At 39.0% G+C, this 19,124-nt stretch overlaps 1 protein-coding gene across 1 annotated transcript; it reads right to left on the bottom strand.

Moving 5' to 3' along the window:
- Window positions 1–320: 320 nt before the first annotated feature.
- Window positions 321–18,652, bottom strand: SPINK4 (serine peptidase inhibitor Kazal type 4). The gene is made up of 4 exons (XM_072650449.1): window positions 18,532–18,652; window positions 14,376–14,416; window positions 9,108–9,220; window positions 321–491 (listed from the first exon to the last, which is right to left on the bottom strand). Exons 1-4 carry the CDS (start codon window positions 18,587–18,589, stop codon window positions 446–448), a joined length of 258 nt encoding a protein of 85 aa, XP_072506550.1. The 5' UTR covers window positions 18,590–18,652; the 3' UTR covers window positions 321–445.
- Window positions 18,653–19,124: the final 472 nt, after the last annotated feature.

Consider the following 19,124-nt stretch of genomic DNA (forward strand, 5'->3'; position numbering starts at 1 on the left):
AGGAGAGAGAGAGACAGAGAGAGAAAGAGACAGCAAAAGAGGCACAGAGAGAAAAAAATAGAGAGAGACAAAGTGAGAGGAAGGGAATAATGAAGGAAGCAAAGAAAGGGGGAAAAAGAAAGAGAAAGAAGAATTCTATCTTCCTTATCTTCTCTATCCCCTCTTCCCTCCCGAGAACCAATTTATTCCCTTACCTTCAAATGCTTTCTCTTGATGACGAAGCAGTGCATTCTCAGTACTGAAATGCAAGCAGCATCTTCTTGGTGATAAACTCTGAACTTCGTAAAGTTCCTTTGACGGTTTCAATGACAACACTCATGTTAATTTTTCATGTAGATTTTATTGTTCTCTATACAGAATGTATTTAGTGAGGAAAGGGAGAAGGTACTATATTTCTGAAGCATTTAGAAAAGGATCATATAGTCTCCTATTGAATGTTTCTTCTTTAGCATACGCCATCCTTTGTTATCTGGATATCCTGTTTAGTTTTTCTACAAATAAAGGAGGAAAAAATTAATTACAAATTATAAATGGGTTACTGTTTTCTTACCACTGTGTCTATCATCATAGAATCAAAGCGTTAGAGATAAAAGGAAAGTATTAGAAATTCTCGAGGTGCCCCAGGCTCTAGCCCCATTTTTAACATAAGGAAATTTCAGAGAAGTGACTTGCCCACAGTCACAAGGGGCCAGGGTTGGGATTTGCATCCAGATCCATTTACTCCAAATCCACTGTTCTTTCTAAGGTACCATACTACCTGTATACATTTATAATACAGCAAATTTTTCTTTAATATATCTATTTTTAACAACTAGCTCTCCCTAAAGGCAATATAGCTTAAAGGATAAGAGTGCTCAAGTGTGAATCAGGAAAATCAAAGGTCAAATCTTGCTTCTAATTTTTACTAACTATGTGACCCTGGCTAATTCCCTGAGCTTCTTTGTTCCTCAGGCCACTCCTTAGGATTATTATTTTTATTATTATCCTTAATATAATAATATGTTATATTAAGGATAATAATACTATTATTATCCTTAAGTTATTGAGAGGATCCTTCAACATCTAAGAGTTTTTTAAAATAACTTTATCCAATGTTGCTTTGATGAACTTGGATTCATGAAGGCTATGGATATCCTAACAAGCTATAAAGGATTGGAGTACAGATCTGGCAATGGACTATGATCTAGGAACCAGGCTATTTAAATTTGGAGAGGCTAGATACCAGGTAATGAGTATTTTTTAGCTATAGTAATTCCTAAAACAATCTACTAAAGAATCCTAGAGGGGCTGGGGTGTGCATTGCTGAAAGGAAAGCCCACACTGATGAAATCATGGATCTTTTCAAGTATTGATACATTCTTTTTCTCCCACAAACATAAAAGTAAAGTTGAAGCTCTGTTCTGGGTGACATGACCAACAAGATGGAGGACTAGACATTTTCTCTAATCACTGCAATTTCTCAAATCTCTCCAAAGTAGGAATTGTATACAAGAGATGAAGCAATTTCAGCTGTCTCCATGCCCTAGGATGCTGAGAACCCAAACAAATTAAAAACTCAATATATTAACACAGAGAAGAATCCCTAATGTACTTATTCAGTACCTCTTCTCCCATCATCCACCACACTTCCAGCAGTAGGGCTGCATAAGGTGTAAAACAGAACTCAGTTTTACAACCTTTACCCATACCTCCCTCCAGTGTCTCAGAGATTCAAATAGCAGAAATTTGTTCAGGTAGCAAGAACAATGTGGCAGCTATTTGTGCTGCAACAGAGCTCAGTTGGAGAATGAGATAACAGAGGGGAAAGGGGGCAAGACAAATGTGTGCAGCTGTGTGGTAATCCAATAAGCCAGAAGAAAAGAGTCTAGCATGTGCTGGGCATTTCTGTCCCCCAAAGTCATTTAGGGCAGAGACCAAGATCAGTGAATTGCCCAACATGGAAAGAGGCTGAGATACTCTGAGATCCAGCCCTCTGAGAAACTGACATCAAAGAGGAAAGAGTCAGAAAGTGAGCAACAGGGAAAAATAAGGAAAGAAATACTCAGAAGATCTCAGGAGGAAGTAAACTCAGCTAAAGACCTTGAGTATAAGCAAATATGGCTTCTAAAGCAAGTAAAAAAGTTTAGGCATCTCTGAACAACTATTACAAGACAAAGGAAAATAAATCAACACCTGATCAGGCATGGAACCACAATAAGATGTTACTGAATGGTTTAGAAGAGAAATGAGAATCATGAAAGCAGAATTTATGGCCTGCACAGCAGAAATAATTGGCTGAATAAAAAACCTTGAGTCCACAATGACGAGTTTTATCAAAGAAATAAAAGCATGATTTCTATATAAGAGAAACATTGATCTCAAAACCAGGATGCATAGAGACAAAGATGATAAGGTCTTCCGTAAGAACACAACAAATCAAAAAACCTGTACACCATAACATAAGAAATAATATAAGGCAACTGTCCAAGACTTCTGAACACAGATAACAAAATGTCAATTGAAAGAATCCACAGGTTGTCTCCAGACAAAACAACAAAAAACCTGTGGCTACAAACACCAACACATATAGAGGCTATACAATTCCACTAATAGCAAATCCTAAAAGTCACCAGGAGAAAGACCTTCCAATATAAAGGGAAGGAAATCTGAATAACACAAGCCTATTCTGCACCCACCTTAAACCACAGGAAAGAATGGAATAATGTGTATCAAAGAGCTCAACATGCAGCCCCAAATGATCTACACTACAAATCTAAGCCTAACTGTAAATGAAAATAGATGGGTGTTTGATGAAAAAAGTATTGAAAACATTCTAGAATTAAAACTGGCACTGAAGGGATTATTTGCTTCTCAAATACTCCAGATAACAGAAACACAATAAGGACAAACAAATACAGCAACCATGGACAACAACAACAAAATAACAACAGAAACACCACTAAGAAATTTCTTTCAAAATCTACCTTGCTACCTGAAGTAGCAAGGATGAAAGCAGAAGTCAAAGAGATGTAGTGGTGGAGAAACAGCTTTGATATATCATAGATTAAATCTCAGAACACTCCATTTAGTGAATTTTTTTGGCAAGATTAATTTACAGAATAGGAGAGTGAATAAAAAGGGAGAGAGGAAGAAGGAGATAGAGAGGAATGCAAGATGTACCCTAATCAAGTCAAAAGCTATCAATGAAAGAAAAATAACAAATGCTGTCTTTCATGAAGAAGAGAGCCCATAGGAAAGAGGGCAAGAAGGCATAGAGAGGGGTTGAAAAATGGAAAAAGCAAGTGAGAAATCTTATTTTAGTTGTACCATCAGTGGTTCCACTGATGAATGCTCCTATGGGAGGAAAACAGTATTCTATAAAGAGAGTTGGGGACCTTATAATTGGTACAATCTGCAGAGATTTAATTCTGAGAGAGCACTCCTCCTGCCTTACGGGAAATCAGATGCCTGAGAAAAACTGACACTAGAAGGGCTAAGGGGCATGGATCCAGGAGGGAGATAAGGCAAATAGGGGAAAAAATGACCAAGAGGACGGCAAAGTCAATAATGAACCACACAATCAGGGAAGTAGGAAAATTCTGCAATGGGGCAACATCTCCTCTATCACCTGCAGGAATTATTTCTATGGTCTCCTTGAAAAGAGTAGGGGGGAGCAAAAGCCACAAAGTAATAACACAGAAATTGTTTAGAAGATATCTCAAAATAAGTACCTTGGAAGCATTAATTTTATGAAAAATAGAGACTAAAAAAGGACTAAATAACTATGAGGGCCGTTAATCAAAGAATAAAATCTAAAATAGAAATGGAAGATAAATAATGGACTGGGAGAAAGAAATCCTTTTGAGGAAAAGGTACAGAACTGGGAACTAATGCATTGTTGGTGGAGTTGCAAACTAGTCCAACCACTCAGGAGAGCAATTTGGAACTGATGGGGTGTTTGGGTGCATGTGCTTGGACCCCAATTCTAAAATCACATTTCTCTTTAAATATCACATTTCTCCCTAACTTCAAAACACTATCCCAGGTAGTTTCTCCCAGCCAAAGGACACAGCCTGCCCTAGCAAAAGCTTTATCTCTTTTCCTGATACAGTATCCAGCTGTACCTTTAGGATTGATTAGTCTGAACCAGCTGTGTACTGGCTGAACTGGCTGTACATTGGGTCTTAACAACATTTACTACGCACTGACCACTCATGTGTATCCTAGACTTAGACGTACATATACTCCCTTACATTTATCCTGTCTAACAAGATACTGATGAGAGTAGCCTTATATTCCTTAGTCAGTCCTGACCATTAGTTGACTTAGTGACATTTCAGGGCTAAAACCACACCTCCAAGTAGCTAAGTCTTTCACAGTTTTCCATCATACAATATTGCTATTACTGTGTATGATGTTCTCGTGGTTCTGCTCACTTCATTATGCATCAGTTCATATAAGTCTTTCCAGGTTTTTCTGAAATCATCCTGCCCCCTTGGGCTATTTCCCTATGAATTCTGGGTAAAATACCTGTGCAGTAGATACTAAAAGTGAGTGTACCTTTAAGAACTAACTACTCCTTAACCACTCCCTAATCCCACCCCGAATCACCTAGTTAGCATATTTGGCACATGTTTTACTATAGAATATCCTATATAAACTTTACCTGCATTCCTCTAAGGGTGCAAGTTCCCTAAGAACTCTTGTTGAAAAGCATAATAAATCTTTACCTTGACCTCAAGAATCCTTGAGTCCAAGAATTCATTCCAGGTGAATTGCCCTGTACTTTGGTCTTTGGGGGATTTCAGAATTTCATCCATCCCATCCCCCTTTCCAAGAACTATACCCAAAGGGCTAGAAAACTGTGCATACCCTTTGATCCAATAATACCACCACTAGGTCTACATCCCAAAGACATTTTAAAAAAAAGGATGAAATGACATATTTGTACAAAAATATCTATAGCATCTCTTTTTGTGGTGGATAAGAATTAGAAATCAAAGGCATGTCCACCAACTGGGGAATGACTGAACAAGCTGTGGTATATGATTACAATGGAATATTATTGTGCAATAAGAGATGATGAGCAGGATGATTTCAGAAAAGCCTGGACTTATATGAACTGATGCATAGTGAAGTGAGCAGAACTAGGGGAACATTATACAAGAATAGCAATATTGTATGATGGAGAACTGTGAAAGACTTAGCTCTTTTCAGCAATAGAATGATCCAACACAATCCCAAAGGACTGATGATGACTACCCATCTCCCGAGAAAGAAATGGTATTGATTGAATTCAGATTGAAGCATGCTATTATCACTTTCTTTCATTCTTTCTTTTTATTCGAGTTTTCTTGTGCAAAATGGCTAATATGGAAATGTTATACATGATTGTATAACTTATACCTGATTGCTTACCATCTTGGCGAGGTAAAAAAGGGGGGAGGGAAAGAATTTGGGACTCAAAACTTAAAAAATGGTTAAAAATTCTTTTACCATGTAATTGAGGAAAAATAAAATATTATTTTTAAATAAAATTTTTTAAATTTAAATTTGAAATTTAAATAAAAATTTTGAAATAAATAAAATTTTTAAATAAGCAAATTTAAATTAAAAAGTACAGAAAATTAAATAAAAATAACCCTGTTGACCAAAACAAATTGAAGTAGAAGAGAAAAAGGGAGAATTCTGCTTGACTATTACCAGAGAGAGAGAAAAGAGAGGAAGAAGTAAATAATTAGATAAAAGAAACCAAAAAAAAGTAATAAGCAAAACTCCAAAACGAGGGTAAGGGGTAACAAAAGAGAGGAGGGGAGACTTAGGGGGGGTGAGAATAGGATTGTTTTCAAATAGATTAAGAAGTTGTAGTTGTGTTCATGAGTAACATGTGTTTATGGAAATGTAACAATGAATTATAGGTTGTAAAATGCTAAACAATAATAGCGGAAAGTTCTCTTTTGGGTAGGAGGATGGACTAGATGATCTCTAAGGTTTCTGTACTATATGTCTTGATTGATGATTCTATATCATTGCATTGTATTGCATATTATAATATTCCCTAGCTTTATACTCATGATAGTGTATATTAGTAGAGATGCTGATTCTGCTTTGCTGATTAAATTAAATTAAACTTAAATTTAATTTAATTTAATTAATTGAAATTAATCATTCCACCAGTGAACTTGCATTTATTAAGCGCCTATGCTCCAGGAACCATGCCAAGTACTGGAGGTGCAAAGAAAAGCAAAAACAACTAATCCCTGCTTTCAAGAAGCTCACAGTCAAATGGGGGAGAAAACATGGAAACAACTACACACAAACAAGATATATAGAGGGTAAATTGGGGGTAGTCTCAGAAGGAAGGCACTAAGATGAAGGAGAACTGGGAAAGGCTTCTTGCAAAAGGTGGGACTTAAACTGAGACCTAAAGGAAGTAAGGAGGGTCAGGTGAGAGTTCCAGCTCTAGAGAGAGAGTACGTAAAAATGCCTAGAGGAGTTGAGAGATGAAATGTTGTATGCAAGGAACATCGAAGAGTCCAGTGTCACTGGACTGAAGAATATTTGAAAGGGAATAAGGAAAACTGGAAATATAGGAAGTGTCCAGATTATATAGTTTTGAACTCCAAACAGAGGATTTTATGTTTGATCCTGAAGATATTTGGAAGCAGTTGGAGTCTGATGAATTGCATGTGGTCAGATCTGCATTTTATGAACAACACTTTGACATCATGAGAATTGACTTGCCTCAGTTTCCTGCCCTGTTTCCAGCTCTTAGGTTTTATTTTACTTTTAAAAAAAGTTTCTTTGATGCCTTTTGTTTTTATACAAAATTCACTTCCAGATATACCCTTCTCTATCCCTCCTCCCACAGTGAGCCTTCCCTTTTCCACAAAGAAAAAACATTTAAGCAAGGCTAACCAATCCAGCAACCAGATCCAATGGTTTATGGAATTTGCAACAATAAATCTCCTCCCTCTGGAAAGAAAAGGTGGATGCTTCTAACTATTTTCTTCCTTCTTTCTTTGTGAGAAGGCAGCCCCAACCAAGATATGAGCCCTGACCTAACCTCTTAGATTCTAAAGGCAATAACCTTTCCCCACAGGCAGCCAGAAGGGTTTGGGATTGGCCCAGAACCTGAGATCAGAGGAATCCTGAAGGAAGATAGACCTACGTTGGATTAGAGTACAAGCAGTTCAGCTGTAACAGTTGGGGTTTCAAAAACACAAATTTGTTCTAAATTTGTTCCAATGCCATTAGCATATTAGGGAACTTTCTGAGTATGATTTGAATTACGAATTGGCTTCTGCATGATTTCTTCAAGGGAAACAGTGAGAAGGTGGAATCACTATCAAATTTCAGGTCTTTTCAAGGTTAAGTGCCATGTTTCTGTATATCTTCTGGTGTAGCAGGGTCTGTGGGCTGAAGAGGACTGGGCCTAGCCACTCCCGTTCCTACTGCCTTCGCCTTCCTCTATGGTCTGAGACCACGAGGCCAGGGTTGATGCTTGCCCAATTGGCTGGAACTGGGAGCTACAGCCGTTATTTATTGTAGCATTTCAATATGCCTTAACCATTTAACCCGGAAAAAAACTGTGCTGCTGCTGTTTTTAATTAGGTTCCTGTTTCTTTTTTTTGTGTCACTGAAGAAATTTTTGAGCATTGTGCTCCTAACTTCATTTTCCACTTAAACTCTGTGGTTTTTTATTGTGCAGTTTTGCATAATGTGATGCTTTTTGGGAGAAGGATTATATCTAGCTATGGCAGACCTGCCTGTACTTTTTAAAAATTCATTAAGTCCATCTCTGCAAGGGGAAGGCTTGCTTCGTTTCTTTGTTTGAGGACTTACTGTACTATGTATGGGAAGCTATCAGTACATTCTACTGAAGAAAGTCCAAGATTATCAGCCAATTGGGAAGACTGGGGTGAAGGGATGGGGCTAAAGAGAGGGAAAGAGAAAGAGCTTAAATTTCTCTCCTGTGGTCAACTTTTTCTCCCAAATATTTGGTTTTTTAAAATTGTTTATATGTTGTTGTTAATGTTAGGGTCAGGATGAGAGTAATAGAAAGAAGATAAGATGGATTTAAGGTGGGGAGGGACATTTGAGATCATCTAGTCATCCTCTTAGCTGGCTCTGTGGATAGCATGCCAGGCTTGGAGTTAGGAAGGCTCATTTTCCTGAGTTCAAATCTAGCCTCAGACACTTACTAGTTGGGTGGTCCAAGGCAAGTCACTTAACCTTGTTTGCCTCACTTTCCTCAACTGCCAAATGAGCTGGAGAAGGAAATGGCAAACTACTCCAGTATCTTTACCAAGAAAACTCCAAATGGGGTTACAAAGAGTTGAACAGAACTGAAAAACCACTGAACAACAAAAAAATCCAACCTTTTCATTTAAAGGTGAGGAAACTGAGGCCCAAGGTCACCTGGGTGGTAGGAGTTGGAGGAGGCATGTGAGTCTAGTCTGTGCTCATTTAAGTTGGAAGGAATCTTAGAAAGCATATACAGTAATCCAAACTCCTGATTCTATAGATGAGGAGACAGCCCTTGAGAAAAGTGAAATGTATTGTCTGAGGGCTAACACCAAGTTAGCAGGAAATCTCTAGACTTGAACCAGATTCTGTTATTCTGTATTCCTTTTTCTTTTTTTTGAGGCAATCAGGGTTAAGTGGCCTGGTGCCCATAGACATACAGCTAATAAGAATCAGAGGTCAAATCTGAACTCAGGTCTTCCTGACACCAGGGCCCATGCTCTATCTACTGTACTATTTCTTCTTGAAAGACAGTATTCTGAACAGAATTGTCCTTGTGGCAAGGAACAGGTGAAACGCAGGTGCAAGGAGATAACTTCTCAGCCTATGCTGGGTATGACAATGGTATGGAGCGGAGGTGTCAAACACACAGCCCCAAAAAACTTTCCAGAGTGAGACTAAAACCAGATTAAAATAGAATTGGAAAATAGTTAATAAAAATACAATAGAAAGTATATGGCTATCTCAGTTAATATGAAGCTAGCAGCAACACTTATGTACAGTTTAGTAGCCCTCATTGTGATTTGAATTTGATACCACTGATATGGATTATGTAGCAATACTGAAAGACTCAGTTAAATGTAATTAGAAAGTGATCTTACATTCTTGCAACACACAGTTGACATTCATTGTCATAGGTCTTCCCATTGGTTCCACAGACAGGTTGGTTTGTCTTAGGGCACGGCGGGATTTCCCCCATGTGTTCACAGAAAGGCTGAGGAAAGAGGTATGCGTAATTCAGAGAGAAAAGTTCATTATTCTCCCTTTCATTTAAGTCTCTTTGGAAAGAACTTTGTGGGAAAACTTCATGATAAAGAAACAAAAACTTCAGGAAAAACTGTTCAACAAGTTTTCAGGAAAAGATTTCCCCCCTCCCTGCCCCATATTCTCTAGAATGTTTAAGAGAGGGGCAAACCTATAAATTGTGAACATTGCCTCTCAGGCTAGAATCAGTCCTCAAATAGATGCTGACTCAATTTCATGTCAAAATTTTAATTCTTATTGCCAGTTTCTGCCAAATCAGAAGCAGTGGGTGGCTGGCCTTTACAGATACGAATGCTTCAGGAACATAGAGCCCAAATATGGGAAGCTAGTCCAAGATTTGTTGGTTCCACTACTTCAACTTCAAAGGTTTTTGATTCATCTTTGTGTAGATCGTAATTCTCTCATGCTATAGGAGACAGTTTTATGAGATGCTCTGATTTTTTAAAAAAATATCCACTTTTTTGATGTCTCTTTTAGTCTTGGCTAGACTGAATCTCAAAAAACAGATACACTGAAACAAATCAACAAGCATTTATTAAATGCTTACATATTGGCATAAATGCCAGGCACTTTGCTAAGTGATAAGACACAAAGACAAAGGAAGGGAAAAAAAAGCTTTAGGAACTCACAGTCTAATTGGGGAGAGAATATACCAACAAGTAGACAGCTAGAAGGCTCAGTAGGTTCAGTACTCTCCGGGCCTGGAGTCAAGTATATCTGAGTTCATATTCAATCTCAGATACTTAACCTTTTTTTGTCCTTAATCCACTGGAGGACATGGCAAACCAACTCAGCACTTTTGCCAAGAAAAACCCATGGGCAACATGGCCCATGGGGGTCACAAAGAGTTGGATACAACTGAATAACAAATATAAATGTTAGCTATTATTATTGGGTATTATTAGTTATGTACAAATAAGATATATACATTATAAACTGGAGATAATCGAGAAAGGGAAACACTGAAGGAGATTAGAAAACATGTCTTTTAGAAGGTAGGATTTAAGCTGAGACCTGAAGAAAGCCAGAAGAGACTAGGACATCATATGTGAGAAGCGGCCAGGAGACCAGCCTCACTGGACTACAGAGTGTGTGGAGGGGAATAAAGTGTAAGAAGACGGGAATGGTAGGAAGGAGTCAGGTTAAAAAGAGCTTTGAAAACCAAGCAGAGGATATTAGGTTATAGGAGGTGCTCCTACTATATGCTTAGCACATAGTAGGCACTTAATAAATGTTTATTGATTGATAGCAAGCCATGGTGATTTACTAAATAAAAAACAGATACAGAATTTAACAGACCAGGCCTCTTCATAAAGACTATCTAGTTTTGTAGGACCCACCAGTGTTTGTACCCTGTGGGCATAGCCTTTGAGAGTCAATCGTCACCTATGCACCGTGGTGATGATAAAGTGCAAGGATAAAAGGAATATTTAGCATCTACACAGCATACTTTGTTTTGTTTGATAAATGGCAATAATCAGTCTAGATAATTTGTGACATCAAAGTTATCTTGAGGTAGTTGAGGAGGGCTTGAGTGGAATTGCTGCATCATCATCTTAGGTACTGTCAAAACAGAGGTAAGGATAGAGTGGGACCATTGAGAGGGGTTGCTTAAAATAATAAATTGGATTATGCATATTTAATACTGGTAACTAGAGGACTGGTGCCTATTCCCCTTATAACTAGATGATGCCATATGCTGTTTAATTAAAATTAAATTTAATGAAATTTTTAAATAAAAATTAAATTTAATCAAAATCTGTCACGAGATTTTTGGACCTTTTCTAATTGATTCAGAAATGCTTCTCTCCCTGACCCTTCCCAATCCACTAATGACTGGAAACTCATCATCCTTCTTGAGATGCTTCCAGATAAAGAATACTGAGCTTCTAGCACTGAATTTGTGTTTTTATTGGTACCTCGACTCTTTCTGAATCTTTCTTTCTAGAACCCTTCACAAAAGGGTGAGTGGATTATGCCAATTTGTTTTAGAGCAGTTCAGGTTCTCACAGTAAGAAGGACATGGTGACTTATAGAGATTTTTGGAGGTATGTGCCCTGAGTCTAGAAGATATTTATGTATAGAATGTGCCTTCCCGGCAGAGGCTGGATAACCACTTGCCTGGGATACTGCAGAAGGGATTCATTTATTGGAAATGAATATGAACTTAGATGACCCTCTTTGATGTTGTCAGACTCTGAGGGCCGAGGATTCTTTAAAAGCGTGTTCTGGTGAGATCTCAGGCCAATTCCTTGAAGAAGCAAAAAAACTTGCTAATTGTGGCTTCACGTGGATAGTTGACATTACACTGGGTGTCATCTCAATGGGTGAGGAAGGAGTTGGAAGGAGGGAGAGAATTGAGAACTCAAATTTTAAAAAATGAATGTGAAAATATATAAAGTATAATTATTTTTAACAAATATTTTAAAAATATGCTAATTGGTCCCTTTTGTTAGCCTCACTAAAATGTTCAAGTCCCTTGAGACTGAACAAGTCTTTCGCTGAGTCCCCTCTTTTTTCTCCCTTTTGGAGAAGATTGTAGCACATTGACAAGACAACATTAGCGACTTGACTTACCAGATGTCTCCATGCTCCACGAACTTTGCATGCTTACTGAGCTCTTTGGGAGAATGCTGTATACACATGGAAATCCAGTGGCCCTCATTCTTTCAAATCACCTTGAAGGTCTCCTGGAGGAAGAATAATTCTAAAAACTGAAACCAGGGGGCCTGGGGTCAGCCTGAAATAAGATGGTGGGTGTTGAGTTGTGAATATATGTGTGTATGGTGTATGTATGTGTGTGTATACACATAGACACAGACACACACACAGATATATATATATATATATATATATATATATATATATATATATATATATATATATATATATATACCTACAATACACACACACGCGTGTGTGTGTGTGTGTGTGTGTGTGTGTGTGTGTGTGTGTAAGTGCGTGCGTGAAATACTGCATCTCACAGAAAGGACTCCTCACCTATGACTCAGGTAGCTGTTAATTTGTTTCAGTCATGTCCTGACTCTTTATGACTCCATTTAGGTTTTCTTGGCAAAAATACTAGAATGCTTTGCCATTTCCTCTTCCAGGCTTATTTTATACATGAGGAAACTGAGGCAAATGGGGTTAAGTGATATGCCCAAAGTCACAAAGCTAGCAAGAGTCTGAGGCTAGATTTGAACTCAGGTCATCCTGGCTCCAGGCCCAGTGCTCCATCTATTGAGCCACTTCCAGGCCATTGCAGAGTCCCTACTGTGCGTGGTACATACTAAATGTTTATTAAAAAATGTTTGTGGGTGGATTGATTTCTTCCTAATGATTACAGCTGTGTAAAAATGGAGTGAACTGCTTGAGTGGTACTCTTTACCAGTGGGGGTCTTCAAGCAGAATTTGGGTAAGTCCTTGCCAAGGAGTGTGTTGGTAAATATTGCTTGGAAAAAATAATATAGTCATAATACACTTCTAAGTTTAATATATATTATTAACATTTTCATCATGACTTTCTTAAGCCTAGACAATCAACAAACGATAATTAAGCCCCTGATTTGTAGCCTTTTCCAATTTTCAAGGTGTAAATGTTCACGCAAAATTTGACAATTGATTTTTACCAGCTCATAAGACCTGGCTCTGGCCAATTCTTAGATATAGAAGACAGGATCAATATATTTACTAAAGGTTGGACTGTGTGCTCTCAGAGGTCTGTGATTCCATGGATAGGAATATAAGAGATATTAATAGTTTTTATAGGGTGCTCTCTCTTTCTCTCTCTCTCTTGTAAATGTTCATAGGTAATCCTAATTAATTTGAGGCACCAAAGTTTATTGCTTCACCATGAATTCTGTAGTCTGTCTGCATTATCTAAAGTAGACCACTAATTCTACTCCACTTTGTTCAATGTAAATCCAGTCATTATGAAGGAAAAGGAATACAGGCTTCCCACCCTGACTAAGAGATCCTCTTCACCTCTTTCCCCTTTTCTTGATGTATGTAACCCCATACAAAAAATGGGACAGAACTACGTTACTGGTCATTGTGGATAATCATTGATCAGCAAAATGAAAGTAAAGAGAGAGAGACGGAGACAGAGACAGAGAGAGACAGAGACAGAGACAGAGACAGAGAGACAGAGACAGAGACAGAAACAGAGACAGAGAGAAAGAGAGAGAGAGAGAGAGAGAGAGAGAGAGGAAAGAAATTGAGAGGAAGAATTATTGTGCTAAGCTATGTCTCTGACTCTTTGTGACCTATGTGGACCATAACACACCAATACTGTCCATGGGGTTTTCTTGGTAAAGTTACTGGAGTGGTTTGTCGTTTCCTTCTCCAGTGGATTAAGGCAAACAGAGGTTAAGTGACTTGACCAGAGTCATACAGCTTAGTAAGTGTCTGAGCCCCAAATGTGGCTCAGATCTTTACTCCAGGCCCAGCACTCTATCCTAAGGGAGGATAATAGTTCCCTATAAATTATAAGAATACATTTCATATATAAATGATGTTTTTGATTTACAAAGCACTCTAATAGTAACTCTTCCTCTCTGACTTTAGGGAGGAAGAGGAACAGTACTTACTTGGTTGCAGGCTGGACCAAATCATAGACCCAGACAAACCTTGTCTTGGTTTGTAACCATGTGATGGCAGGATGGAAGTGAGTATTCCCCTAGTAAATCTAGGGTGACGCTTTATTTAATAGGGAAAAATAAAGAAAACCTCAGGTGGGTCTAGATCTGAGTCTAACTTTGAGTGCAAGCCCTCAGGCATCATGGATAAGGAACTGGCATCCTATAAGTCCCAGCTAAAATCCCATCTATTATAGGAAGTCTTTCCCAACTCCTCTTAATGCAAGTGCCTTCCCTCTATATATTATTTCCTATCTATCCTACATATAGCTTGCTTTCTCTATATTCGTTTAAATATTGTCTCTCCCCATTAGATTATAAACTCCTTGAAGGTAGAGACTATCTTTTGCCTCTTTTTGTAACACAAATGGTTAGCACAGTGCCCAGTATGTAATAGGTGCTTAAGAAATGTTTATTAATTTTTTGGTTGATTACATTAGAAGACAAGCATAGATTCATCCTTCTTACCATTCTCTGAAGAAGCACTTCTTTTGCCTTCATTGACCCTCCTGCAAAACATGGTACAGTTAGTTAAGACAAAACAGATAAAGGAGATGATTCACATCACTGCCTTTTGTAAACTGCATAAAGTACAGAAAACTCAATATGTGTATAAGAATCAACTTTCCAGTTAACACTAAAATTTGTCCTGGACCTTGCACATGATGGGGATTAATTAATTGACCATTAATTGAAAGAATTAAGTAATGAACCCTAGTATATAAACAAGACTCTGCCTCACCTATAATATAGCCCAGGGACTAATTTAGAGAAGAAACTGGATTTTTGTGCTGGGATGACCCACTGCAAGAAGCTTCTGGGTCTATTTGATTCCAGGGATATCCCAGGGCCTTCGAGTTGAACAGATTGGGACCTTGAGAAGAGAGGTGAGTCAATTCCCATAATGTCAGGCTTTTTAACCAGGAACTAATGTCATTGCTGGTCCTTAAAAAGTATAGCTTGTTCCCAGGGGATGGGATAAATCTTAGAATTTCAGAGTTAATAGGGATCTCAAGGGTCATGAGTCCAACCCCAGGACAGATGCAGCAAATCTCTCCCTTCAGCAACCTCTTGGTAAGTATTTCAAAATACAAACAGTACACTAAATGCCTAAACGCTCTCTGGGGAATGTACATGCATGCGCGCGTGCGCGCGCGCGTGTGTGTGTGTGTGTGTGTGTGTGTGTGTGTGTGTGTGTGTGTGTGTATGTGTGTGTGTGTGTGTGTGTGTGTGTGTGTGTGTGTGTGTGTGACATCTGGCTCTCTCTGGTACTCTGGAGAATTTTTAAGCTAGAGAGGAACATTTTGGTACCACAGGCAGAATTTCACTTTGGCCCATTCCATTCCATGCTACTTTGCCTTGTTAAGCTGTGTCCAACTCTTTGTGACCCCATGGACTGAAGTAGTTTGCCATTTCCTTCTCCAGTGTAACCCCCATTTTATATATTAAGAATTGAGGCAGATAGCAGTTAAATGACTTATCAGGATCATACAGCTACTAAGTATCTGAGGCCAAATCCACAGCACCACCCAGCTGCCCCACACTGGGCTCATTTGGTAACTGCTTACCATATGGTGTCCAAAGTCATAAACTTGGGGCAACTAGGGCTTTGGCTCAAGGTGCTTGTATCAAGGGGGTATGCTTTCTCCCTGTGGCTACTCACACCTCCACCTGTGGTCTGCCACCAGTCCCTGTCTACCATATCCCAGAATCTTATTGCCATGCTAATCTGATGGCATTATGGGGCTCACATTCCTGGGCCAGACTTTACCTTATATCGGTGTGGCTGTACCTGTGGTTGGGCTGTCCTCCGCTTCTGCTTTTTCATCCTGTCTCACTCCCACCCCCTTGCTCAATTATTTTTGTCCCAGGTAATAATGTTCCTAGTTATGGATCCAGTGGCATGGGTCTTTACTATGTCCTCATGCCTTCAAAACAATTTTTCCCTTTGCCCCAGTGAGATATGTTTGGCACCAGAGAGCACAAAATGGGATAATGACATTATGGCAGAGGGGTTCCTTGAAGGTTTATCTTAGCCACTTGTGAATTCCCCTGATCATGTAGCAGTAAAGAGCGTTTACTCTCTACTTTATAGGAAGGAGACCCTCACATTCTCCATTTTAAAAGTCTACAAAATTATTCTTTATTCTTTTTAAAAAACAATATTTTAATCAAACTATTTCTCCTAAAAATGCAAGAATGCTATGCTAAAATTATAACAGTATACCTAGGAATTATAGAAGGGCAGATTTTGACTTATCATAAGGGAGAACTGTCTAAAAACATAATGAGTTGCCTCAGAATATTAAAGATGGGGAAGAAAAACTGTGCGATCCTATTAAAACTGATTTAGAGGGGTTTCATGCTGAAGGCAGGGGTTGAACAAGGTAACCTCTAAGGTCTCTTTGCAGTGCTAAGAATCTGAATCCCAGAAGTCAGTATTATTCATTTAGGATGCTTTTTCTGCTTCGGGTAGAGGACTTTCTGGAAGAAGCACACATTTGCCTTATAGAAGATAGCCAGGTGATGCAGTGGATAGAGTGCTGGGCATAGTCAGGAAAACATGAATTCAAATCCAGCGACAGACACTAGCTGTGTGACCCTGGGCAAGTCCTTTAACCTGTTTGCCTCAGTTTCCTAAACTGTAAAATAAGGATAGTAATAGCACTTCTCTCCTTGATACTCTGATTTCTATAAACCAAGAGGAGGTTTAAAGTAGAGGAAGGGTGCCAATGTTTACTCCCTTGCATCCTCCAAGCCCTGCTTCTGCCCCTGTTTCTTGACACCAAACAATAAAGGATTTCAGCCTGCCAGATCCCAGTTGAATAAATTCAGCCAACTTAGAACAAGATATAGTTCTAACTTGGTCCCAACTTATCCTAGTCACCAGTGATGGCAGCCAGAGCCAAGACCACCATACTTATCATACTACCTCCTAGGGTTGTTACGAGGATCAGTTGAGATAATGCTTGTACAATGCTTGGCACACAGTAAGCATTATAGAAATGCTAGTTAATAGTGTAAAGCTGAATGAAGACTTCTGTGGTGCTCTGTATTAAAGAACAGTTATCTGTTTTGGAGAGATCAGTAAAATGGGAGAATCACAATAGCACATCTCTTCCTGGTCCCATTCCTAGCAATTTATGTATGAACAATTAGAAAATCCTTCCCCTTTCCCCATAATTGTCTCCTTCCATCTTCCATTTCAACTAAGTGCAGCAAGGTAATTTGGAAGAATAGATCTGCCCACCCACCTGCTATAGCAGTCAGAATGTCATTTTAACTCACCCCATTCCATGCTACAAGTAGGTAGGCTCTTCTGACATTTTCGTGAAGAGCCATAACTAGCACAGGGCAAATAGAGCTTTGTACAAGGCCACTGACATCAGGGAATGTGCTTCTTTCCCATGGCTACTCATACTTCACTTCATGTCCCCTATACCTATACCTACCACACTTTCTTCTCTTCACTGGCGTAATGGGTCAATGAAGTTAAAAACTCTGTCCATCCTTTTCATGTAGATGGTCAGTAATGAAACACATCCTCTCTTGATATTCCAGCACATAAACTGTTGCTTTTATGAATTTCTAGGATATTCTTTCATGCCACTCCAATGGGAACACTCAAGCACAAAGAAGAACTAAACTAATTATGCCACTAATTATGCTTCATCTAGCCCCATCATCCTTTGTGTGCTTTCTTTCCTTCTTCTCTGTCTTTTCCTCAGCTGCAGGACCACCTCCAGTCATCCTGATCTATATCTGGCCAGATGGCTCCAGAGGAAAGAGTGAGGCTGGTGACTTTGCACAAGCCTCCTTCACTCAAATTCAATTCACTTGCAAGTCATGGCATCATCTTCCTGATGTCACGATATTCTTTGACAACAAAGGACAAATAGCAAAAGAGAAAACACAGCTCCCTCTGCCAAAACTCTCTGTTCCCTACCTGTTGAAATCCTACCCCCCTTTAAGGCACAGTTCCAATGTTATTTTCTCCAGAAGGCCTTTTATGATATGATACGACTAGCCAAAAGTGATCAATCTTTCCTCAAACTCATATATCACCATGTACTATCTTAGCCACTTAGTACCTCTTTCCTCATTTACTGCTTATTTGTATCTCTTGTTTCTCCTTTCTAGGCTTTCTAGGCTTCCTTGAGGGTAGGTACTATTTTTTTCTTCATCTTTATATGCCACACAGCATTTGCATATTTTAGGCACCTGGCAGATAGTTTGACGAGTGAATATTGAATGAATGCTAATACTTTATAGAGGTCTAAATAAATTTCATTACAGAGCAGATGTTTAACACCACAAAGTTTTAAGAGAGGCCAATCAAAGGATCATCTTTACCTGTCTAGTCAAGATTTACCAATCAAGTCAAGTTTTTTGAGTTACATGGGAGGTGGATGTTACAAGGATTAATTAGTCCCCCTTAGACTTTTTTCTGATTTCTGTATATCCCAGGGAGGTTTAAAGTAGAGAGAAGGGTTGCCAAAGCTGGTTCTCTTGTTTATTCCAGACCATGTCTCTATCCCTGTTCCTTAGTAAAAGATTTCAGCCTGCCAGATTTCAGTTCAACAAATTCAGCACAAGATACAGTCCTAATTTGATCCCAACTTACCCCAGGCACCAGTGATGGCAACCAGTGCCAAGATGAACATACACATTTTGAACTTCATGCTGAACTCAGCTCTGAGGCTGTGGTGGGGACTGGAGATGGAGAGTGATAGTGGTGGAGAAAGTTCCTCTGGTGTTATATCCTGAATCCTATTTATAACCCATATCAGCCCCTCTTATCTTATCATGGGCCAGCTGTGAAATGCAGTGTCGAAGACGTGGTATTCTTTAAACAATTAACCCCTCTACTTCCTGGTGAATGGAGGCCTCCTTCCTCTGAATCAATGCCTTTCTAGTTGACAATGTAGGACACTCAGGATGAGGAATCATCCTTTCATATCATCTCTCTTGATCCCTAGAGACCTTATAAATGTCCTTAATTGGGCTCACATGTGTTTTGGAGCCAGAAGGGTTAGCTCAGGGATTCTCTTATTGAGGAACACAAAGGTGAATGCCTTTATCCAAGTTATACAGCAGAAGAGTAAGAGACAGAAATGAGAGAAAGAAATAACGCCTTTAGCATCTAGTCTGTCACTGCCTGGCCAGAGGGTGGAAAAAGTGGAGGGAGGGAGAGGGGTGAATGCAGAGGTGCCATGG

The sequence above is a fragment of the Notamacropus eugenii genome, chromosome 3 (genome assembly GCF_028372415.1).
Source record: "Notamacropus eugenii isolate mMacEug1 chromosome 3, mMacEug1.pri_v2, whole genome shotgun sequence".
Classification (NCBI taxonomy): Eukaryota; Metazoa; Chordata; class Mammalia; order Diprotodontia; family Macropodidae; genus Notamacropus; species Notamacropus eugenii.

Coding starts and splice junctions, on each gene's coding strand:
- SPINK4 (XM_072650449.1), bottom strand. CDS start 18,589: ATGAAGTTCAAAATGTGTATGTTCATCTTGGCACTGGTTGCCATCACT. Junction 14,417..18,531: donor TGCCATCACTGGTGCCTGGG/GTAAGTTGGGAT, acceptor CATGTTTTGCAG/GAGGGTCAATGAAGGCAAAA. Junction 9,221..14,375: donor AAGTGCTTCTTCAGAGAATG/GTAAGAAGGATG, acceptor CTCTTTCCTCAG/CCTTTCTGTGAACACATGGG.